The 26,179-nt window shown below is 33.6% G+C and overlaps 1 protein-coding gene across 1 annotated transcript in view; it reads right to left on the bottom strand.

The window, feature by feature from the left end:
• The window catches only part of LOC131847709 (bicaudal D-related protein homolog), a 126,789-nt gene that overhangs the window by 16,493 nt on the left and 84,117 nt on the right, over positions 1–26,179 (bottom strand). The window contains exons 2-5 of the mRNA XM_059197347.1: positions 23,180–23,320; positions 11,959–12,114; positions 11,388–11,561; positions 5,462–5,708 (exon numbers count right to left, since the gene is read on the bottom strand). Coding sequence (XP_059053330.1) covers positions 5,462–5,708; positions 11,388–11,561; positions 11,959–12,114; positions 23,180–23,320 — 718 coding nt within the window. The remainder of the gene's footprint in view (positions 1–5,461; positions 5,709–11,387; positions 11,562–11,958; positions 12,115–23,179; positions 23,321–26,179) is intronic.

Genomic DNA, 26,179 nt, shown 5'->3' with positions numbered 1-26,179 from the left:
TGCATATTCTTTACTGTTTTAGAAGATTTAGAGATTAGTGTCTTCAAGGCACCAACATCTAATATATTTATTTCATGGTCTGACGATGGAATAACGTCAGACCATGAAATAAATATATTAGATGTTGGTGCCATACAAACTGTTTTAGCCGATCCTTCGGGCGGTGCGGCTAAGGCAATTTGTTCACTGGTGAGGTAATGGAGTGATTGGTTTTAGGGTACAATGGGACTGACATGTACTTAGATGGTACAAAAGTCCCTAAATTTAAAAAGAAATAAAAAAAAAACTAAATAAACTCTTCAATTTTTACATCATCATCATCATCTGCTTCTTCCTTATCTCATTTATTTGGAGTCGGCGTAATATGTTTTTCTCTTCCATTCATCGCTTCAGTTTCTACATATTAGTATAATAATAATAATATACCATTCATCGCTCTCCCAAACTAAGTTTCTACATATTAGTATAATAATAATAATATACCTGGACTCATTAACAATGTTTGTACTGTGCGAGCGCCATCTAGTCCCAATATTTTAGGATTTTTTTTCTACGACCAGTAAATATTTAGAGCTTCAAGTTTTTTATCATTTATTAACACATATTTGGACAGTATAAATATAAAATTTCAGCTAAAAATATTCAGTCAAACTAGAGTTACAGCGCTCTGAACACCCCCGCCTCGAAAAAAGGAGCTCCCACTTCCTCCACGATTCCGGCTGATCGGCTTATCTGAAAAAAAAAAAAAAAACGGCGTTTTAATTTGTAGACAACTGAATATAAAAAAAATTGGATTTTTGATATATAGAAATTTTTTTTTTTTTTGTTTGTAAAAAAAATTTTTGAAAATTTTCGACATTCCACGTTTACATATATGTGTGTCCTGTAAATTTCAAGTAATTCGAAGATACGCCCAGAAAAACTATTAAAATATCAACTTACTCTCAATCGGCGATACAGACAATCAACGACATACTCATGAATACGAATGTTTGTAAGATGTTTAGGAGCTCAAAGAATTCAAAGATTCGTTATTGTTTTGTGTCTGCGAAAACCGGTTTGATAGCTTCTTGGACTTGAATCGATGAAATTGGTCCAGTTCATTATTAGCTTCATTACGCCATTTACACCAACTGTCTTCGCCTTCTGGACAAAATGACATTTGTGATAGTACATCGGAAGTAAAGTGCTGTGCTAAATCGCTAAGAGAAACCTAAACCAAATATATTAATAAAAGGGAGGCCATAAAGCCGACGGTACAACCCGGTCTCTAGAATGTATACTATAAACGATCAATTTTCTAAAATCGTTTACTACCGCCATATTCTTTTTTCTTAAATACCAATATCATAAAGATAATAAAGATATTTGACTTCGAATTACAATAAATATCAATTTATAAACTCGAGAAATTTTAGAAGACCATTGTATGCAAGCAAAATTCAATTATTTGACTTTCAAAAGAGAAATAGTTTATAAACCTTGCTCGCCACGATGTTTCAATAAAGCTTTTGTTTTGATTCCAAAACGATCACGAAAATCTGCATTGGTTTGATATTTATAAACTGCCATATAAGCGCAGTCATTTCACTGATTACGATTATTGGTGAGACGATCAAGACCTTGCTCATTATAATAACATTGGCCTTTAAACAATGATCCCATTCAATAAGACATTTAAAAAGGTTGCGCGGTTGACCACAAAGGAAGCAACATAGCCCCTCGTCCGTTGTAATAAAGTCTATATTGATGATAGGTATTGTAATGTTTAACTTGTCTTCACTGTTAATATATTGTTGGATCACGTTTGCAACGTCGTGTCCGCTCTACATAATGATCACGCGATTCATTTAGACGAGGAATTGGCTGACTGATATTTTGCTAATTTGGTTATTGGATTGTCCAGAAGTCTATTCAAAATCCACATAATAGGATTTCATGAGTCGGCTTATGGAAGCCATATTGAAACCTAATTTCGATAGCCAAAAGGAGGTAAAGCTAGTACCTACGCTTTGGTTAGATGCCGGCTTTACCTTCTTTTCGCAATTGAAATCGAGATAATGTAATTTGTGTATTTTGTTGCTATCGACAAGGTTTATGATCTTATATAAATTTATACTTCCAGGGTTCATACACTTAGGGATTCTTAATGAAGACGTAACATGAACACCTTCAAATACAAACAAAACTACATTTTTAGTAAAGTAATAACAATAGGAGACTTTGTAACGAATAAGAATAATATTTATTTCATAAAACTTAACTTAAGTAACATTGTAACTATGATTCCATACTAGGCCATGCCTATATCGTGGAAATCAAAGCAAGTTTGACAGTTAACATTACATTGATACGGCGATTAGAGTGTATATAATAATTTTACGTTTATATAATACTAACTTTTGCCCGCGGCTTCGCTCGCGTTAATTTATCCCCTTAGGGGTGGAATCTATCAAAATCATGTCTATGGGTAGCTTTATGCATTCAAAATCTCAGCCCAGTTTCATACAAACTTTCGTCCACTATATTATCCCCTTGGGGGTAGAATTAATCAAAATTCTTTCTTAGCGGATGCCTACGTCATAACATCTACCTGCATGCCAAATTTTATCCCGATCCGCCCAGTGGTACTGTTAATAACCAGTTAATAACCTGTTAATTGCCAGTATTACCAGTACCAGTACTGGTAATACTGGGAACGTACAAATAATAAAAAATAAAACGTACAACAAACAATAAAACGTACGAGAACAATAAAACATAATTTGAACTAGTCCCATAACATTCATGAAAAGATAGATAGATATTCAGGAATGTGTATTGAGGAAATTAAAACAAAATATGAACTAGAGGTATTCATAGTGAAAGAAAAACAAAATAAGACACAACAAATAGCAAACTTACCAAAAGAGCTAATCTCTAACATTTACGACAATATTTTAAGAGTCAACAAGAAATAAACAAATTTGAATTCAATTGCCATATTAATAAACCGTGTAAAGAGATTCTAACCTCATTTAACAGCATGGATCGATGTTCTCGCGTGATAGATATCGAAACTTGTTATTTGGGTTACAACGAATTTACTTGCGACGTATGGAGGTCGGAAATTAATAGCTTTCGATTTTTTGTGCCCCCATACGTCATGGAGCTGGCGAGCATTTATGAGAAGCCGTGATATTTGGAACAAGGTTTCCCATAAAAATAATAATCTCAGGACAATTCACACAGCGCCATCTAGACCCAAGTTAAGGTAGCTAAAGCTTGTGTCATGGGTACTAGACAACTAATACAAAGATTTTTTTTTATATATAAAACATATTATACATAGAAAACACCCAGATCGATACAAACAATCATACTCATGAATACAAATGTTTGTGCCATGTGCTTTTGAACCCGTGACCATCGGAGTAAGACGGTGTTCTAAACCGCTTTACCACCGAGGCCGTCAAGTTATGTTCTACAGATTTGATTTCTGTATAAAAATTTTTCGACATGATGCCTACGGCTATCTTTTACCATCGCACCGCTTGCCATCGACAGGGAATTCATCCCTACGCTGGAACCTAAGTGGTCTCGGACAGTGCGGTTGCAGAGGAGCTTCCTCCTGCGTACACTTAAATTGTGGAATCGTTAATTCTTGCTGAGGTTTTCTCTACTACAGCATAGGTTTTTCAAGAAGGATATATTAAGGTTTCTTAAGGATTGGCAATGCGCACGTGACACCCCTGGTGTTTCAGGTGTCCATAGACTTCGATAACTATTTACCATGTTGTTTTGAATATATTAGGTACATGTATTGTATTTAAACAAACATTTGAACTATATTATTTTTTTAAGAATGAAACTAATTTAAAGAACGATCCAGCTGAGATTCTTGCCTGTTCTACTCAACTGAAGTAGCTAGCCGAACTGGATGGTAGGGGTATTGATAAAAATTTACATGTATAAACGGGCGAAATAGTCTAATATGAATATTTTTGACTTGTATCGGATACGCTATATATGTAGTGTTTAAACTAATAGACAAGTAATAAAAAAATCATAAACTAACATGTAATGGTTATTGACACATATCGACGTCCCTACTACTATATTAAACAACATAATAAACAATATGTCGATGTGCTCCCTCTAATATGGTTGAGTGCAATGATGGTTGGCTCATCCGTCATACTCGTGAACGAGTGCTGCTTGTGGGGACTTGTCTGTTCAGGTTGCGAACACTGATTAGATTTTTTTATTTTTTTTTTTTTTTATATAGCATATGCTGGTGGTCACTCTATTCTCCCAAATTTGAATTTAAATGAAATAGTATTATTGTAAATATGTACAACATTAAAAAAAAAATACGAGCTGAGTTTCTTGTCAGTTCTTCTCATCTCGAAATCATTCCGAACTGACGGTAGATTTGACATATCATAAGAGTCTGTAATAGACCTACATGAATAAAGATATTTTGAATTTTTTTTTTTTTTAAATAAATAATCTAAAACATAAAGTAAAAAACGTAACTGATTTATCGTTAGAAATTTAAAAGGAACAGGTAAGCTGTCACCATGTCTACTACACTCAGTTGGTACAAAAAGTGGAATTATTTGCTATTTTAGTGAAATTACATTTACTCTATCTTACTTGTTTTTCAATATAAAGCCTTAGAATGACGTGCACAACGTTGAGTTCAGTCAACTTATATACGTCACTTGCCTGTTTTGATTATATTATTCATCTACATGCTAATTATTATTTTCTACGTATAAAAATACATTTTTCTATATTTTAATTGGCCATCCAGTAATATTACTATTCTTAAATATCTTTTAAGTTACTTGAATTTAATCCCAAAGTAACATTGTGTTGCGAGATTTTTATATATACACTTGCAGTCCCTGCAAAATAGGGGTTAATAGTAAAAGAGTAAAAATATAAAGTTGTTTCTATTTTTTAATAACGAATCACAAAAATAAAATAAGTCAAAAATATTAAGAAATTTTTTTTGAAAAGCCTTGAGAAACTTTATCGCTGTATAAAAAACTTTACGTCCTTTTCTCAGACCTACCGAGAATACATATAAAATTTCATCAAAATCTGTTCAGTAGTTTAGGATTACATCGTGGACAAACGTGACACGACTGTTTCATATAATACTAGCTACTCGCCCCAGCTTCGCCCGGGTGTACATGTATTATATATATAAACCTTCCTCTTGAATCACTCTATCTATTAAAAGAAACCGCTTAAAATCCGTTCCGTAGTTTTAAAGAGTTAAGCATACATATGCATGGACAGATAGCGACAGCGACTTTATTTTATACCATGTAATGAAGAAGAATTTTTAAATTTAAACCATTTTGTGTAGTTAAGTTTTTAAATACCTACTACATTCTTATCAACAAGATGTTATGGAAGGGCAGTGAACTGCTAGAATATTCAAGTTATTATGATTCAAACTTCTTACCTGAATCATCATCATGTCCGGTGTTCAACTGCAAAGCCAACGCTCTCAGCTGCTTATATACTTGAACTGCTTCGCTCCTCAGCCAGCCGTCATCCTGGTCTTCTGGTTCAGATTCCATTTCAGCATGAAGTGACCTGGCAGGATCTGTTGTGTCGACAGGATCTGGTGCACCAATTCGTTCAGCAAGAGTGTCATGAGATCTTTGGAGACGTTCCAACTCCTTGAGTGTGTTGTGATAAAGGTGTTCCTAAACAAGAAACGCCAGTTAAAGAAACTGTTAAAAAACACACGACTTTATTTAAACCTATTAAATCGCATAAATTAACCTTTGATAATTCACACAGAACCATTTAGTTGTAAGCAAAACAGAGCTTGTACAACACAACTGACAGAAATACTCATGTAATTTGTTTTGTAAATTACATACATAATATACGAGTATACAGACCAATATAAACTATCATACCCAGAAAAACAAATGTTTGTTGCATCCTCCGTGAAAGCGAACCCGAAAACATCGGAAATAGAGCGAAGTGGTAAACTGCTAGACCATCAAGGCCGTATGAATAAAGACCGTTATAGAAAAAAAAGGGTTCGAGTCCTGGTAAATAGTAAGTAATAATAATAATAATAATCTCAGGACAATTCACACAGCGCCATCTAGACCCAAGTTAAGCTAGCTAAAGCTTGTGTTATGAGTACTAGATAACTGATACATATATATTTTTTTGTAAATACATACATATTATACATAGAAAGCACCCAGACCGATACAAACAATCATACTCATGAATACAAAAGTTTGTGCCGTGCGAGGAATCGAACCCGCGACCATTGGTCGTAAAGCGGTGTGCTAGACCGCTAGACCACCGAGGTCGTCAATGTTGTAAATGTCTCTGTAAGTAATGTTACTTTAATTCCTAAATTTATTCCTTTTTAAAAATTATGTCTTTTATAAAAACGCAATCGTTTCAGAAGCTACAAATACGTTTTTCTAAACAACCAATTCGTTCACTATTGGTGTACCATTAATGTGCCAATCAGTTCTACTTATTGAACGCTCACGAGATTTCCAATCGGACTGACAAGGTAAAGAGTTTCATCTAATACGGACCGTATTAGATGCGTGTGGCCCTGACGCTGCCTTAATGTTAAGAGTTATTACGACACAAAAGGATTTATGAAAGAAAATATATTTACGGGAATTTTATGAAATTATTGAAATGAAATGAAATTTCTTTATCATTCTTCTTATAGAATACAAACAAACACTTATATACACTATTAATATATAAATAAGTATAAATATGTATAAACATACATTCTCAAAGGGAAGAGGCAACAATGGCGGCCTTATCGCTTAAAAGCGATTTCTTCCAGGATTTTTTTTTATTTATACTTGTCGCGTACAAGCAGCAACAAAACGCAACGCAAAGGGAGCGTTCTGATTGGAGCGCACACCCATCCAATTTTGTATTCGCTACGTAACGACACAGACTTAAAATATCAACCGACCGATCTAACGTACTTTTGTTCACTCCACCAAAATTGTAATTTATAATAGTATATTTACCATTAAATTTAAGATAGTAAGCAAATTCTATCATTTTCAACAACCCTGTAATCTGCTAAAGCCATCAAACCTACCATCTGAGCATTCGGGCCGCATCATCACGTACCAATACTCTTTATTGTACCAATTACAGAACAAGAATAAAATAAAATAAAATATACATTAAATGGAAATTACACAAAAAGACGGCATTATCGCTAAGCAATCTCTTCCAGAGTACCTTTGGGTGGATAGAGAAATAAATTATTCTTAGACGATGCAACGAACATGTATGTATCCGTCTTCGTAATACAATCCATCATAACTTAAAATTTAATTGAGAATCGTTCAGCCGTTTAGTTGTAACAAGATAATAAACAGACAGATATAGCGACACACTTTCGTATTTATAATATTTGCAGGGATAATCCCTTTTATTCCTAAAATAGAAATAGAAAATTTTTTTTAATATAATATAAGTAAACCGACAAATATACATACATATATATCGATACACTTTCAGATTCGTAATAGGCGTGGATAACCCTTTATAATCCTAAAATAGAAATAATCTTTATGCTATTTGAATAGAGATTATTTCTAATATATATGAGCACTGCTGATTAGAAAGAAATTCTTGTTTTTACAATATTTTTAAGATAGTTAAAACATATTTTGCATTATACAAGGATAAAATAGATACAGGTAAGTAATAAGCTAAACATATGTGTATATATACAAGGCGACCCTATTGCTGACTGTATTTTTTTAACTATGTGACATTAGAACTAGGTGAGGTAACAACGAAGATGACTGTGTACGATCTCCCTGTTAAGATATCAAAATATAAATAAAAAACTATACACCGATATACTACCGTATAGAATCTAAATTAATTATTAATTACTTCATTAAGTTCAGATAAGATTTGAAGATTACAAACCAAATAAATATCTCTTACTAATATGTTGCAATGAATTACTCGTATCAGTATTGGTATTCTGTAACGGTTTTATCAACTCATTTCACTTATCGCTTCACGCGAGCCACTCACTCTTGTCAAATATAAAGTTCCTACTGAATTATCGAGTTTGCGTATATTTCTAAAAAAAAAACACTATAACATGTGCACTGTAGCGTGGTGCGGATGACAGTTTCATTAATGTTTCGTTTGTTTGTTACTCGTAAATGTTGTCGAGATTTACAAATTATGACTTAGTGTTTCAGCTATACCATTTGTGTAATATAGTATCATTAATAACTGTATTAACTTAAATGTAGCAATTGTAAAATCACTATAACATGTGTACTGTAACGTGGTGCGGATGACAGTTTCATTAATGTTTCGTTTCACGCTTAAATGTTGTCGCGATTTACAAATTATGACTTAGTGTTTCAGCTATACCATTTTTGTAATATATGTATTAAATCATTAATAACTGTATTAACTTAAATGTAGCAATTGTAAAATCACTATAACATGTGTACTGTAACGTGGTGCGGGTGACAGTTTCATTAATGTTTCGTTTGTTTGTTACTCGTAAATGTTGTCGCGATTTACAAATTATGACTTAGTGTTTCAGCTATACCATTTTTGTAATATATGTATTAAATCATTAATAACTGTATTAACTTAAATGTAGCAATTGTAAAATCACTATAACATGTGTACTGTAACGTGGTGCGGGTGACAGTTTCATTAATGTTTCGTTTCACGCTTAAATGTTGCGCGATTTACAAATTATGACTTAGTGTTTCAGCTATACCATTTTTGTAATATATGTATTAAATCATTAATAACTGTATTAACTTAAATGTAGCAATTGTAAAATCACTATAACATGTGTACTGTAACGTGGTGCGGGTGACAGTTTCATTAATGTTTCGTTTGTTTGTTACTCGTAAATGTTGTCGCGATTTACAAATTATGACTTAGTGTTTCAGCTATACCATTTTTGTAATATATGTATTAAATCATTAATAACTGTATTAACTTAAATGTAGCAATTGTAAAATCACTATAACATGTGTACTGTAACGGGGTGCGGGTGACAGTTTCATTAATGTTTCGTTTCACGCTTAAATGTTGTCGCGATTTACAAATTATGACTTAAGTGTTTCAGCTATACCATTTTTGTAATATATGTAATAAATCATTAATAACTGTATTAACTTAAATGTAGCAATTGTAAAATCACTATAACATGTGTACTGTAACGGGGTGCGTTTCACAGGACCAGACAGTTTCATTAATGTTTCGTTTCACGCTTAAATGTTGTCGCGATTTACAAATTATGACTTAGTGTTTCAGCTATACCATTTTTGTAATATATGTATTAAATCATTAATAACTGTATTAACTTAAATGTAGCAATTGTAAAATCACTATAACATGTGTACTGTAACGGGGTGCGGGTGACAGTTTCATTAATGTTTCGTTAAGTCACGCTTAAATGTTGTCGCGATTTACAAATTATGACTTAGTGTTTCAGCTATACCATTTTTGTAATATATGTATTAAATCATTAATAACTGTATTAACTTAAATGTAGCAATTGTAAAATATGATTCACTATAACATGTGTACTGTAACGTGGTGCGGGTGACAGTTTCATTAATGTTTCGTTTGTTTGTTACTCGTAAATGTTGTCGCGATTTACAAATTATGACTTAGTGTTTCAGCTATACCATTTTTGTAATATATGTATTAAATCATTAATAACTGTATTAACTTAAATGTAGCAATTGTAAAATCACTATAACATGTGTACTGTAACGGGGTGCGGGTGACAGTTTCATTAATGTTTCGTTTCACGCTTAAATGTTGTCGCGATTTACAAATTATGACTTAGTGTTTCAGCTATACCATTTTTGTAATATATGTATTAAATCATTAATAACTGTATTAACTTAAATGTAGCAATTGTAAAATCACTATAACATGTGTACTGTAACGGGGTGCCAAAGTTCTTGGTGACAGTTTCATTAATGTTTCGTTTCACGCTTAAATGTTGTCGCGATTTACAAATTATGACTTAGTGTTTCAGCTATACCATTTTTGTAATATATGTATTAAATCATTAATAACTGTATTAACTTAAATGTAGCAATTGTTAAATTTAAAATTAGTAGCTGTCATCCGCACCATGCTACAGAGCACACAGTATAGTTGCTTGTTTTACCTCCATCCCGCTTTCCGAGTCTATGGCACTGCAGTCGCTATCGAGTTCTACAGAAAACCAATGTACAATCTCACCGCTGATTCAAATTCAATCAATCACACGTTTCGACTTGTAAAATGTGAACTTACAAGGATTGTTTAAGAGAGCAACACACAAGTTTCTTGCTTATTCTTCTTGTGATGAGACAGCTTTCCGAATAAGCGGTAGGTTTAAAAAAATGTTGACTATTCAAAAGTGCTTAAATTAAGTTTATTTGAATAAATGATTTTCTATTCTATTCTATTCTATTCTATTCAAATATCATTTATTCATGTAGGACATTTTAGCCGCTTATGAACGTAAATTTTTACATTATAATTTTTTTTTCCCTACTGTCCAGTTCGGTACATAGATCCAATTGAGAAGAACTGGCAAGAAATGCAATTTAACTCTAATGAATTCCGCAATCGAATTGAATCTTACAGAATAGCTCTGCAGATAGCAATGTGTTTGTATTGAACGAAATCTCGGTTTGTCCGTCGAATGATCTTATCACACAATCCCACTTCAATTTGACCTACTTTCATTTGTACTCTTGGTAGCCAATGCCAATCTACCTATATTCAATAATGAGTAAATACTTGTTTGCGAAAACGAACGAAATAGGCTTCTAATGTTAATTAATAGTTTAGGTAAGTAGGTTTTAGTTGGAATGATAAATACGAGTCGCTATAGTCGATTGCTTATATAAACAACTACCCGCCCCTGCTTCGCACGTATTACATATATGTATAAACCTTTCTCTTGAATCAATCTATCTATTCCTAAAAATTGTATTAAAATCAGTTGCGTTTAAAAGATCTAAGCGACCAGACAGCGAAATCGACTTAATTTTATACTATGTAACAAAGTAATAGTAATAGTAAGTAATAATAATATCATTAGACAATTCACACAGCGCTATCTAGTCCCAAGTTAAGCTGAGCTTGTATTACGGGTACTAGACTACTAAAGTAAATACTTGTTTTTTGTACATACAAATAATTGTAACAATCGAGGAATCGAACCCGCGACCGTCCAGTGAGGGCCTTAGTCATGATACATATAATATTTTCACACAATAGCTATAGTCTGTTGGAGTATTGATTCGAGTAGCCCATTATTAGGGCTTTTAGATAGATACTTATAATTTATTTCTTCTATATTTTCTTACCTGTTCTTTCAATTGCCTCTCCAAAGCCACAATTCTATCGTTTGCTTCATCTAGTTGCTGCATCAGATTGTCTTTGTCGTGAAGTGATGTGGTCAGCCTCCTTTCTAGGTCCGCTTTCTTATCACTGACAAGCGCAAGTTCTGCTTTGAGTGACTCCAAACTGTGCACATGATCCTGAGTAGAAAATGGTGAAATGAATGAATTAAATTTAATTATTTTGTTAACTAATTTATTACTTAGATATCTAATCGTTTAAGTTATTATAAATTTCGTTTTAAAGACCAAAAGTCAAAATGTTTCAATATACACAGGTAAACAATCTTCGTTGATCAAAAAATTGTTCGCAGTTGCATCAAGCAATGGAAGAGTACTTTTAGAATGCTAACGATAGGAAATGTATATTATGAAATTCAATTCTTTATAAAACTTAATACAAAGAAGCCTAAATATAAATATAAATATACGAGAATACAAATATTATTACTGTATAATAACTAAATGAGTTGTATTTCTATTGCTTGATTTTCTAATATAATTTCAATTATATTAAATTAGAACTTTCTAGAATTACCTGTAAACTAGTCTTCCTCATTGAACACTGATCCTTCAGTCCCTCCAACTGTGCCATTAGTTGTGCTTCAACTGCAGAAGATTCTTTCAGTTGAGCTGTCAACCTCGAGTTTTGAGCTGTTAGTTCGGCTATCAGGCTAGCTTTTTCTTCATCTCGCTGTTAGGACAAAAAGGAATGTTATTAATCTATACATATAAATAAAACTGGAGTGTCTGTTTGTAATATTGAAATAACCATTTTACTACATGCATATATAAATACGGTACATACATCAAGATAATATTTAAAAAAAAACTGTCTGTTCCGGTTAATCTCTGAAATGGTTGGACCGATTTTGACGGGACTTCTTTTAGCAGGTAGCTGATGTAACAAGGAGTAACTTAGGCTACTTTTATTTTCGAATTTTTTTCTAATTAAATTTTTATTAAATTGCACGCGGACGAAGTCGCGAGTACAGCTAGTATTATATAATTCCACTAGGCAGGGCTTCGCACGGGTGTACATTAGACATATACCTTCCCCTTTATTCATTCTATCTGCTGTTAAAAACAGCATTAAAATCCGTTGCGTAGTTAAAAGATCTAAGTGAACACAGTGAATACAACTTCATTTTATACCATATAAAGAAAGTTTGTGCCGTGCGAGTAATCGAACCCGCGACCGGATGTAATCCAGCGTGCTAAACTGCTAGACCACCGAGGCCGTCACTATATACTCTTTGTTTGGCCTTATAAACATTGTTTAGACCAAATCTCACTCTCACACTTTCATAATATGAAATTCTTAGTAAATACATACCGTGTGATTGTTGACCTGAGTTTACTGGGTCAGATGAAATCATTTGTTCGGTTGAGTATTTACAAATCTAATTAACATTATAATCTTTCGACACTTGAAGATTTTGTTTTGAGAGAAAGACAAATTCTGCCATACGTTATACGTTTAATGTACTTATTTTGTATAGAACTATTGATCTATTCGAATTATAAGACAAACTGAAGATAAGTAAAATAATTTACTAAACTTAACTAAAGTATAAGTCTATGACGGACTCGGTGGTCTGGCGGGTGAGCACACCGCTTTTCTTCCGATGTTTGCGGGTTCGAATCCTTGTACGATACAAAAATTTATAAGTATGATTGTTTGTATCGGTCTGGGTATTTTCTATGTGTATTATGTCTGTATTTACATAAAAAAATTCTAAGTATTTATATCAGTTGTCTAGTACCCATAACACAAGCTCTACTTAGCTTGGGACTAGATGGCTTTGGGACTTATGGTTATTATTATTTCTATTTCGAATTATTGACTCCAGAAATAGAAAAGTATTACAAGGTTGTAAATAATGAATGAACCAATCACTAATAAATAATAAGTGTCCGACTGATGAACTAAAGCCATATTTGAATGGAGTCCAACAAAGAAACAGAAAACGGACTGTACATCATTGAACCGATGGTCGAATGACGTAATAATGACGTTATGATCTCGTTTACTTTTTAAAAAACCTTTTCCATTACTGATACTCTTTTTTTATGTACTTATGTATGTAATGTATTATTATCATAGCATAGCGTAGCAAGAAAATAATAGTCACGAACGATTCACGCAGCGCTATCTAGTCCCAAACTGAATAGAGCAGATATTATGGGTAACTCATAGATTGTACAATAACATAATATAAAAAACGCGCATATGATTAATATCATAAAATAATACAAAAACATGAGTATGTCTGTTTGTATTTATGTCGGAGAAATACAAATAACCATACCCATTTACAAATGTTACGGGTACAAACCCATACAACTACCTACTTGTAGTTACAATCGGCCTGGATACAACGATTGTTCTTTATTATTTTTTTTTTATTTATTTCGGGATAACAACAGCTTATATTAGTAATTTACAATTTTACTAATCTTAGCCAATTATAGTAATGCCGTTCTTGGAAAGTATGTCCCAATACTTTCCAACAGTTGATTACTCAAAAGAACGGCATCCAAGAGGTACGAGAACACAGAACGGCAGGTGGACGGACGGATGTTAATATATTTATAAGTCGAATCTTGATTCCTAATTGTAATTAGAATAAAATGAATAAGTTAATTGAACTTTCTTTGTCTTTTAATAACCCATCGACGACCATCAGAACGTAATTCAAATCTAAATATTGTGCAAGATTCGAATCGTAAGAAAGAAAGAATCGAATCGAATCGTAAGAAAAAGACGTAGTTGAGATTTAAAAAAAAACATATGGCTGCAAAGGCGCAGACTTTTCATATATATATTTTGACAAATTCAAAATATTCTTACATCATTGCTTTCGATCTTTCGAACACAGACCCGGCCACGTGTTGCTGCGGCTAAGGTTTTCGAACAACATGATATTGCGACTATAAATTGAGATGTAAGCTATCCTATCTTTCAAATTGTTGATCCAATTTTCAGATGTTTCTGATTCTTTAGATCCAATGGCACACAATGTGCAAATCAAATTTGTAATCGGTTCAGTAATTTAAGAGTTCATCGCGGACAAACAACGTGACACGCAAATTTTACATATAAAGATTTATTGCAAAACTAAATAGCAGTTTGCTCAATAATCGCCTATTACATTCTGATCTCCTGTTTGCGTACCTTGGTATGGCATTAGACCCTGACCTCGACAAGTGAAGAAAAAAGTTTCAGTGGATGTTTATGTAAGGAAAAAGTTTCTAGGCTAATTGATTTGGATATGGCACGAATGACTGAATAAACATTAGAAGTTGGTTGTGATGTTGTAAAAATTATTTGGTAAACATTTATATGTCTTATCATGTTGACAATTATTAGAGGGCGACTAGATTCAATATAATATTTAACAGCTTATGTAGACTAGCAGTTTAGCACACCGCTTTACTTCCGATGGTCGCGGTTTCGATTCCTCGCTCGTTACAAACATTTGTATTCATGAGTATGATTGTTTGTATAGGTCTGGGTGTTTTCTATGTATTTTAAGTATGTATTTACAAAAAAACATTCAAGTATTTATATCAGTTATCTAGTAACCATAACACAAGCTCTGCTTACCGTGGGACTAGACAGCGATGTGGTAATGGTCCAGGGTTATTTATTGATTCATTATCTGATTTACGTAGAAGTAGCACATCATAAAAAAAATGTATCGTAAATACGTATAATACAAGATCTGTTCAGCCTAGGCTAGCTCTGATGATGCAACTTCTTTAACTGTAATCTAACAAAACAAGCTGTGTGGCAGTAACATAGGTGCGAGGTCTGTCTGTCTGTCTGTCTGTCCACGCACGCGACTTTACGAGTATATCTGGACTAAGTCTATCTGGGTAAAAGTGTCGAAGAAAAATTTAAAAATACAATACAATTTAAATATAACATATATGTATATATAGATACTAGGACCCGGCCACGCGTTGCAGTGGCTAAGGTTAAATAATATTGCGACTATAAATTGAGATGTAATCTGTGCAATTTGATCCAATTTGTAAGATAGGATATCTTACAAATTGGATCAAATTGCACACAATGTGCAAATCAAATTTGCAATCGGTTCAGTAGTAGGAGTCCATCGCGGACAAACAACGTGACACGTTATTTTTATATATAAAGATAATGCGAAAGTGAAAGGATGAAGGTGCCGGGACAGGACCAGGTTGGCCTTTCACACGAGCTTATGTCACGTTATCTGATGGAGGTATCAAGTCTCCGGAAGTATGCATAGGCGAGTATATACATAAACAAGTTATAATTGAAAATTCTAATTCAGAATTATTTATTCACATAGGACATTAGTCACTAAGCTAAAAATATAAATATATTTGTTATATAAATTTTGTATATTATTTTGCATATAGAAATGCAGTAAATAACGAGATGACTGCGAACAGGGATGAATGGAAGAGTAAAACATATTACGCCGACCACAAATAAATGGGATAAGGAAGAAGATGTATATTATTTCTCTATAAATAATTCTACATTTAGATGTAATTAAATAAATTATATGATTGTAACAATTGTTAGTAACCCTAAATAAATAAATAAAACTATGTTAGTCATACCATAATCTAGTATTGTACCATGGTCTCGTCCTCGCTATTTCATACGTATGAGACGCTGATATTTATAGAAGAATTTATTAATATCAAACTCAAATATGAAATAATAGACCTACAGAATCGCCTTCCCCCCTGGAAGGGGATTGTTAGTAATGTGGACTGATGATCCCATTGCTAGCAATGTTTTGTCAGGTCGACCTCCACGCGGTTCTCCTTTAAAATCATCCTGATAAATTTCCGGTGAATTTATCACGCTGGGTCAGACCTGACTTCATATTCATATATCTATCTCTATATTCTATCATCCTCCACTGGTTCCCCACCAGCGGAAACCGTTAGCGCAGGCTGGTGCATCATTCCATTATCATACACTAAAAAAAACCTACAGAAGCAAAACAGATAGCACTGCTGGAGACTAAATAATTGGTGGTAAGTCGAATATCTCCACTTATTCTCCTTCTGTCCTTCTTACTCGAGGGAGTACCGGTCCCCCACAACTTTACGTGTTCTTTAACTGAGATAGTTTTTTCCATTCTGATCCACAGGCACTACGAACCGCTGATGACCCAGAATGTAAAATAAAAACTGAGTACGTGCACATTTTTTTAATAGATGTTTATATTTCCTATAAATATTAACATAAATAGATATAACAACTAGCTGACCCGCCAAAAGTTATTTTGCCATATAAATTAAAGTACTAATAAATCGCTATAAAAATAGGGTTTGGTCGTTGTATAAAAATTTATGAGTGTATATACTTTTAATACCACGTCATAAAAAATAAAAATTTTGCGGTAAGGCAGGGCCTTACCTACTACTTAACGGTATAAATTATAGATTCTCAGACCTACCGAATATGTGAATGTACATATAAAATTTGCTCAATTGTTAAACCGTTTTGGAGATGTATGGTAACTAACACGACACGAGAATTATATATATATCTATATATATAGTTTAGTTAGTATTTATCATATTATTTTTCTCAAATTTTGGACATTTCAACATTATATTGTTAGTTGCACATGTGTTAGCTATGCCTCACTGTTAGGTTAATAATAATAAATATAATAATCATCTCAGGACAATTCACACAGCGCCTTCTAGGCCCAAGTTAAGCTAGCTAAAGCTTATGTTATGGGTACTAGATAACTGATACAAATACATAGATATTATTTTTTTGTAAATAAATACATATTATACATAGAAAACATCCAGACCGATACAAACAAGCATACTCATGAATACAAATGCTTGTACCGTGCGAGGAATCGAACCCACGGCCATCGGATAGTAAAGCGGTGTGCTAAACCACTAGATCACAGAGGCTGTCTTGACTGGTGACTTGGTTGACTGGTGGAGATCTCTTTTACAGATAAGTCCACCTTTGCTCACTCTGTATATATTTAAGTTTACTACTGTATTTAAAGGTGCAATAAGGAATATATTATATTAAGAGAGACGGACCCAAAACTAGATCGGAGATCTTAGGAATCTAGTCCTCCATCTCATATTGCATGGATTTATCTAACGCGCAAAACAACGTTGAGATTTGAACATCAAGCGTGGTTAATTCTGTTAATGGGTGTAACAGCTCCATAACGAATAACAAAGGGACTTCGGCCCTTGTATATAAACATATTAAAGTTCAATTTCGTATTTTTGCAGTTCGTAATCATTGTTGAGATATTTTGGAAGGACGTTAGAATCCGTGACGGTGCTTGCGACATTTTGTTCTTGGTGTAAATATACAGATCAAACCGAGTTAACTAACGTAGTATTCTTTTCTCATTTTTAGATAGATATAATAATAATACCAGGACATTTCACACAGCGCCATCTAGACCCAATTTAAGTTAGCTAAACTTTGTGTTATGGGTACTAGACAACTGATACAAATATATAGATACATTTTTTCGTAAATTTTAATATGATTAAATTATATTATAATTAAATGTAATTATACAGAGAAAACACCCATACTGATAGAAACAATTATACTCATGAATACAAATGTTTGTGCTGTGCGAGGAAACGAACCCGCGACCGTCGGAAGTAAGTGTGTTAAACCAGCCCAACTATGCCGTCATTATAGTCATATATACATAACTTTTATAACTACAGCCACTACGTAAAAAATTGGGTGAACACATTAGCTATAAAATGTTATAAAGTAGCCCTAAACCATAGGTATTGTGTGAAACTGTTTGCTGACCTAAATAATAAAATATTTTTTAACGGCTGAATTACGATATAACCTGTAATCTTCTTAATTGTTAAAATACATCTAAATCCGCTGTCACCGCCAATTCTAATCATTTATACTTATACCGGACAAGTTACAAGCTGAGGATGTGACTGCATCCTCTGCTTGATGAGAATTTGAGCACAGGAAGTCCATAAGGTCATTTCAAATTATAAAGTTAATTGAACGTACCGCAGTGGTAGATCGTTGTGACGGATTGGTAACAATGGAAATATTTGTGTTTAAAATAAAGTAGATAGATAGACCCTTTTGCCAACATTAAGAAATTAAACAAGCATATCATCATTGCCTTGCCTTTATCCCATTATTTGTGGTCGGCGCAGTATGTCATTCTCTTCCACTGCTCTCTATCGGTCGTCATATCTAAACTTACTCTTCTTTTATTCATATCATCTTTCACACAATCCATCCATCTTTTCTTAGGGCGTCCCCTCCCTTTACATCCATCTACATTCATATTATACACTTTCCATAAGACATGGTCCTCATTCCTCCGCATAACATGCCCATACCAGCTCAAAATTAAACAAGCATATATGAGAATAAAAAAAAATATAAGGTTGGTAACAGAAACTCCTCAGCTGTTGCTGATCATAACATCAATGAGGTGTACCTATACAGCGCAGGTTTTCAGGAAGCCCCCATTACTCATAAGAAACAAACTAACGTGTGTGCTTGTATAAATTACAGTCTAATTTACAAATTTGTAATATTTGAGACAATAAACTAAACAAAATAAGACCTGGTACGTAGTAAGTAATAGTAGTACTTAGTTCGGGTCTGAGAATATGACGTAAACTATTAGACGGCTTTACAAAATACATACAAACTCTACTATCTTCCTCCTTCTAACATTAACCTCTGTTTTTTAAGAGCGACATCTAAATATATATAACTCAAAGGTGACTGACATATTGATCTATCAAAGCACAGCCCAAATCACTGGACGGATCGAGCTGAAATTTGGCATGCAGGTAGATGTTATGACGTAGGCATCCACTAAGAAAGGATTTTGATTAATTCTACCCCCAAGGAGATAAAATAGGGGATGAAAGTTTATATGAAACTTTGTCATTTTTAAACTGATCGGGCTGAGATGATTGAGATTGATGAGAGAGAGATTGCATGCATAAAACTGCTAGGTATTCTTTAAGAAAAAAATTTGATAAATTCCACCTCTAAGGGGATAAATTAACGGGAGCGAAGCCGCGGGCAAAAGCTAGTTAATTTATATGGCAAAACAATGTTTGATTGTCAGCTAGTATATATACCTATATTTATATATCTTAATAATAAAGTAAACACGAAAGTTTGTAAGTATGGATGTTTGTTACTATTTCACGCAAAAACTACTGAACGGATTTTGTTGAAATTTGACATTGATACAGCTTATGCATCAGAATAACAAATAGGCTATATGTTTTTATTGAAATTCATCGCGAGTGAAACCGCGGCAACTTCTAGTATATATACAGAGTAATTTTAGCTGGGGCCTCTTTGTCTCGCCTATTTCTGTTGCCAAAGAAGATGACCCAAATAATATGGATGAAGGCAAAGCAATAATGATAATGACTAAGCCGTGATATCATCTAAATTGAAGGCGATCATTACTTAATACGTTTTCCTAAGTTCGTGTGTATAAATAGAAGTAATTTAAACACACTTGTCCCTTTTCTCACAATTACGTAGAATATATAATTACGGAAATACGTTATTATGACGGTTTAGTGTCTGCAGGGCTCGCATGAATGTGAAAGTGAGTTTAATTTGTTTGTTTGTAACCTCTAACAGCACTGCCAATTGTCATAACATTAGCATACACGTAATACATATTTGGGATGGCAGAGGTAATATAGGTCACTTTTATCTTAGTACATTTTTTTTATACTATGGTGGCATACAAGCATACGGCCCATATAATGGTAAATGGCCTATGGCCTGAGACACCAGGGGTGTCACATGCGCGTTGCTGACTCTTAAGAAACCTTAATATACCCTTCTTGAAAAACCCCATGCTGTAGTCTCGTGTGAAAAGCTCGGCAGGACATTCATTCCACAATCTAAGTGTACGCGGGAGGAAGCTCCTCTGAAACCGCACTGTTCGAGACCACTTAGGTTCCAGCGTGTGGGAATGAATTCCCTGTCGATGGCGAGCGGTGCGATGGTAAAAGGTGGCCGTAGTGGTACTAGTAGTACATTTATTACAAAGGTAGACTTTGGAATATCGTCTGCGTGGGTAGGTACCTCGCACCTTCTTATTTGTACTGTCCCACTATATAATAATAATTTTTATTTGTCTCAAACAAAAACATTTCACACAATACAATTTAAAACTAATGAATGAGACAAAACGGTCTATAAATCAGTGAGGGCAGTGAGTCCACCCTTTCTGCTATTCTATATATGGGATCGGTTCTTTTAATTTTGCGTCGCTAAATGTTGAAGACTTGTTTAAAAGGGCAATTCGCTAGTTACTTGCTCGTTCTTCTTGTGACGAGTCTATATTCCGCATGATTGGTAGAATAGAAAAATATATATTCTAATCAAAAGTGCTTACATTAAGTTTATTTGAAGAAAGATTATATTAGATGCAAATAAAAAATCACACTCCATATTACTGGCTGACATTGTAGCATTATGTACAAAAAAATAAAAAAGATTTTGAATTTCAAACAAATAAATCAAATCTTTGCTCTTTAATATTAGACTGAAAGAATATCGCGTTACTTAAGTCATTAGTATATAATGAAAATATACTTTCAATATTTATTAATATTTTAGTATCATTTTGACATATCGCGGTCTAAGCAGACACGATGCTTTTAGTTTTAGTATCGCCGTCTGTACAGTAGTATCTACTATTGAAATGTATTTATTACATAGAAACCCTCGTTTTGAATCAGTCTATCGATTGCTAAAAACTGCTTTACAATCCGTACCGTAGTTTAAAAGATCTAAGGGAACAGACAGAGGAAGCGACTTTATTTTATACTGTGTACAATATAAAATAAATCACATCTATAATGTGGCATCGAGCCACCAAAACCCGTGCCTATGCTTATGACTTATTTACGAATTTATTGATATTTACGAAAAATATATAATCTATCTATGTATTTGTATCAGTTATCTAGTACTCATAACACAGCTTAACTTAGGTCTACATGGCGATGAATTTGAATTGTCCTGAGATTATTATTATTAATGAAGAAAAAGAAAATTGCCAATTACAGACACAGAAAGCAACTCGTCTGTTCCCGTACGCAATTATTTAATTGGCCCTGAAACTTAGCCTCTAGAGGGTGGTAGCTATCATAAATTCATGGAAAATTACGTCATTTAATGCTTTATGAACGTCACACAACCTTGACTTTCCATAGTTCCCTATAATGCTGTGTCATTTGATAAGTTACCCAACTAAAACTACTTTATTCAGAAGGTTTGTACATATACTAGCTGAATTTGTTTTGATATAAAAATAATTTCTGGATAGGGCATTCTTATCACCTAGGAGTATAATATCATCATCATCATCATTATCAGCTCACTGCAGTCCACTGCTGGACATAGACCTCTCCCAAGGTACGTCACAGGGCACTATGTTCAGCCCTTCTCTTCCGGTTATTACCTGCAACCCTACGTTTGTCGTCGCTCCACCTAACTGCTGGGCGTCCTACACTACGTTTGCCAATTTGCTGTCTATACTCAAGAACAGGCCTACTCCCGCCAGCATCGGTTCTGCGACAAATACGACCAGTCTACTGCCACTTGAAGTTACAAATATAAAGAGCTATGTCGGTGACCTTAGTTATCTGGCGAATTACTTCGTTTCAGATTTTTTCGCTCACAGAAACACCAAGTATAGCTCTTTCCACGACTTTAGGGTTGGTGGGCCAGCCGTATCGTGAGTGTCCACATTCTGGCATCGTAAGTCATAACGGTAGGACGCACTGATTATATACCTTTGTTTTAAGGTTTTGTGGAAGCGACGACGACAAGACTTGATGAAGTTTTCCAAAAGCTGCCCAATCCAGCAATATCAGTCTCTCGACATCCCTTTCAAAATTATTTTTACTTAGTTGGAGCATTTAGTTTAGGGGTATAATATACACCAAAAAATCGGTCAAGCCCTGTCGTGATATATGTACATTATAACAATAGTCGGATTTTGTACAACTTTCCTCGATAAATGGGCCATTCTATAAGAATTTCATAGAATTAATTTATATGATCACATAGAAGCCTTGACTCAATTATAAACACAGTTAACATTGTACATTTCAATGTTAATTACATAAAATCTGTGATTTTGAGTGTTGACCGCTTTTTGGGCACAATTTAAGGTCAGGGATACAATAGAAGTTCATTGTTTCAGTTGGGAATTTTTTTAACAACAATATTTTTTTATGTTTGAGTTTTAAGTGTGTTATAATTATGTGATAATTTTTATATGCAGGTAAGTAAGTTTGCACGATTTCTATGACACTTTTAAATTACCGTATAGACTCTGAATCTTACCACAACTCTTGTTTCGCACTGTTTTTTACACCTAATATTTCTTGTTTCGTGGAGAATCAAAAAGATTTTCATTTTTATGACTTTAGAATATCATTTAATTCTACTTTCAATTGAATTTATCATTGAATAGATCAAAACAACCTATATTCAAATTGTAACCCTAGTGGTTCGATTTGATAGTCAGTATATTAGGTTTTTTATGGGTGCTGATAAACTCTGCACATTTTTATATATTCTTAAGTTATTTTAAAGTCAAATAATAAAAAAGTATAAAATCCATTTTTTATCTATGGTTTCATTAATCTCATACATACAGTCCACTCATTCTATCGCCCATAAGTAGTATCTCAAAGTCTACCTGTTTAACAGATGTATCTCTGGAGTCGATCTTGGTCGTGAGTTCCCTGATGTCATTCTGCAGCTCCAGTAACCTCGCTTCGTACTCTCCTTGGGTAGTGTCCAGCCGTCGTCGAAGCAGATGTTTCTCCTGCTCCAATTCCTAAAGAGAGAAAGAGATGGCGTTAATTATAGGACTTTATTGAATACTTACCGCGTAAATTTTTAGTAAAAATATAGGAATGGTTTTCTTTCAAATTCATTGCATTAAATCAGTTTAAATTTTTTTCACTACTTCGACTATTCCTTTTTTTTTCAAAGATGGAGCAGATAAATGTAATTTCACTGTGCAGCCTAGTCTTTTTAGAATTTTCTTATTCTAGTCCTAGATACTATTTTCGTCGTCAAAGCATTAGACAATATTATGGTAATATTTATAGTCAATGTTGGCATTTCAGATAAGAAAGAGACACGGGTCTCTTTGTAAAAATAAAAACTAAAACTCATATTAACAGTTGTCAATTTCTAAAATTAAGAAAACCGCACGACAGATAACTATAACGAGCTTAGTTGCTAAAATATTATAGGTTTATTAAAGGTCTATTTAAGTAATAATATAGATATATTCGACAATTATTTTTTATTTATATAATTACAGATTTATGTTTATAATTCTAGTTGTCCCGGTTACGCAGACGAAGTCGCAGTTGAAGAGTAAAATCATAAAATGCTAAATGATGACTAATGTACTAACATTGTAATGACTTTAACGGTCACTGTGCCTAATAATCGTGCCTTGACTTTTCGACTTCATTGTTACCGTTTTACAGACAACCTAAATTTTTCTATCCGACAATGGATTAGGTCTCAGATATTGTGTATAGTTCCCTTAAGAATTAAGGCTTCACAGTGTTTATTCTTGCCTTTGTCAATTTGATAGCGGTCAGCTAACTTTTAGTATTGACATAGATTTAAAGATTTTATCAAATTTTCAATACATTGAAGTGTACCTACAACAATTGTTAGAAAAAATAACTAAATAATAACACCCCTGGAGAAAAAAGACGTCTAGTTCCAGCAGAGCTCGTGTTACTAAACTACGAACTACTGTAGTAGTAAATAACTGACAGGTGCAACTACAATTACTAAACTACTGTGGGTACTAAATAACTGATACTTGATAATATATTTTTTGTAAAAATATAATACATATAGACAACGCCCAGACTAAATACAAACAATCATGCTCACGAATACAAATGTTTGTACCGTGCCTTGAATCGAACTAACGACCATTTAAAGTAAAGCGGTGTGCTAAAACGCTATGCAATAGAGGCCGTTAAGTTTAGTCATAAAAATAAAAAAGATACAATCATTCGTATAACCGAGTCTCATTTATACCGAGATTTGATTCCTAGATATCAGGGAACGAATCTTCCGCCGTCTCTCAAATTTGTTTGGTTTTATAGTATTTCTATTTCCTTCTTTTCACTATCCCGATTTATGTGGGGTAGGCTATCCTAATTTAGCGTCACCAGGACCATCTTGTCTATCTTGTCGAGTTGAGACATATATATCCGTCGCTATAAGATCTTTCATCTTGGTCTACCAGGTAGCTGGAGAAGATTCTCTACCTCTTTTATGTTAAATTAATCCGTAATTTGTTTTATAATGTTTCCAGATTCTTCTACTGCCTTATCCCAATTTATACGAGGTAATAATATTGCGTCGCCAGGACCCGTCGCTATAAGATCTTTCATTTTGGTCTTCCAGGTAGAGGACATCTTCTACCTCTTTTATGTTAAATTAATCCGTAATTTGTTTTATAATGTTTCCAGATTCTTCTACTGCCTTATCCCAATTTATATGAGGTAATAATATTACGTCGCCAAGACCCGTCGCTATAAGATTTTTCATTTTGGTCTTCCAGGTAGAGGACATCTTCTACCTCATTTATATTAAATTAATCCGTAATTTGTTTTATAATGTTTCCAGATTCTTCTACTGCCTTATCCCAATTTATACGAGGTAATAATATTGCGTCGCCAGGACCCGTCGCTATAAGATCTTTCATTTTGGTCTTCCAGGTAGAGGACATCTTCTACCTCATTTATGTCAAATTAATCCGTAATTTGTTTTATAATATTTCCAGATTCTTCTACTGCCTTATCCCATTTTATATGAGGTAATAATATTGCGTCGCCAGGACCCGTCGCTATAAGATCTTTCATTTTGGTCTTCCAGGTAGAGGACATCTTCTACCTCATTTATGTCAAATTAATCCGTAATTTATTAAGTTTTATAATGTTTCCATCACCAGATTATCTACGAAACTCAGAGCTATAGACCATGGCTTCACTCAATTACCCTAAATACATCTTAAGTTGCATTAGTTTTAATAGAATTTCATCAAGATACTAAGTAATCTCAGAGGTAACCGTACGAAACGAATGTCGCATTGTAATGTGTTGCACTGCGTGAAAAATTCGAGGTGAAATTTCTATTTTAGTTAACTCTTGTCCATGATTTTATGGGTCATTATTCTATACATTATTATAAGTACAAAAGACTATAAATCAGAGAGTATATACGAAATATAACGTTAGTTAAGTGTTAAGAGAATAATATAAAAAAGAAAGATTTCGTTTTTGTTTACTTAATAATAACATATAATTTTTGCAGACTAGCACATTTGACGGCCTCGGTGGTCTAGCAGTTTAGCATACCGCTTTACTTCCTATGGTCGTGGGTTCGACTTCTCGGACGGTACAAACATTTGAATTCATGAGTATGATAGTTTGTATCGGCATACACTGGCCGATGGCATGAGATCAATCAGTTAGCCCAGCGTGATAAATTCACCAGGTACTTATCACGTACATTACAAATCTTAATAAAATATAAGCTAGTAAAAAAAAAAATAATTTTGGAAAGAATTAGTCATCCGTACATTTATTGGATCAATGGAAAGCCAGGGTGGCTTAATAGTATAATATCAATTTATTTTATTGGAGATTTTGGG

This window comes from Achroia grisella, unplaced genomic scaffold (genome assembly GCF_030625045.1).
Source record: "Achroia grisella isolate CSIRO2021 unplaced genomic scaffold, CSIRO_AGI_Agris_v1 utg109, whole genome shotgun sequence".
Lineage (NCBI taxonomy): Eukaryota > Metazoa > Arthropoda > Insecta > Lepidoptera > Pyralidae > Achroia > Achroia grisella.
This window is presented reverse-complemented; position numbering and strand designations above follow the sequence as displayed.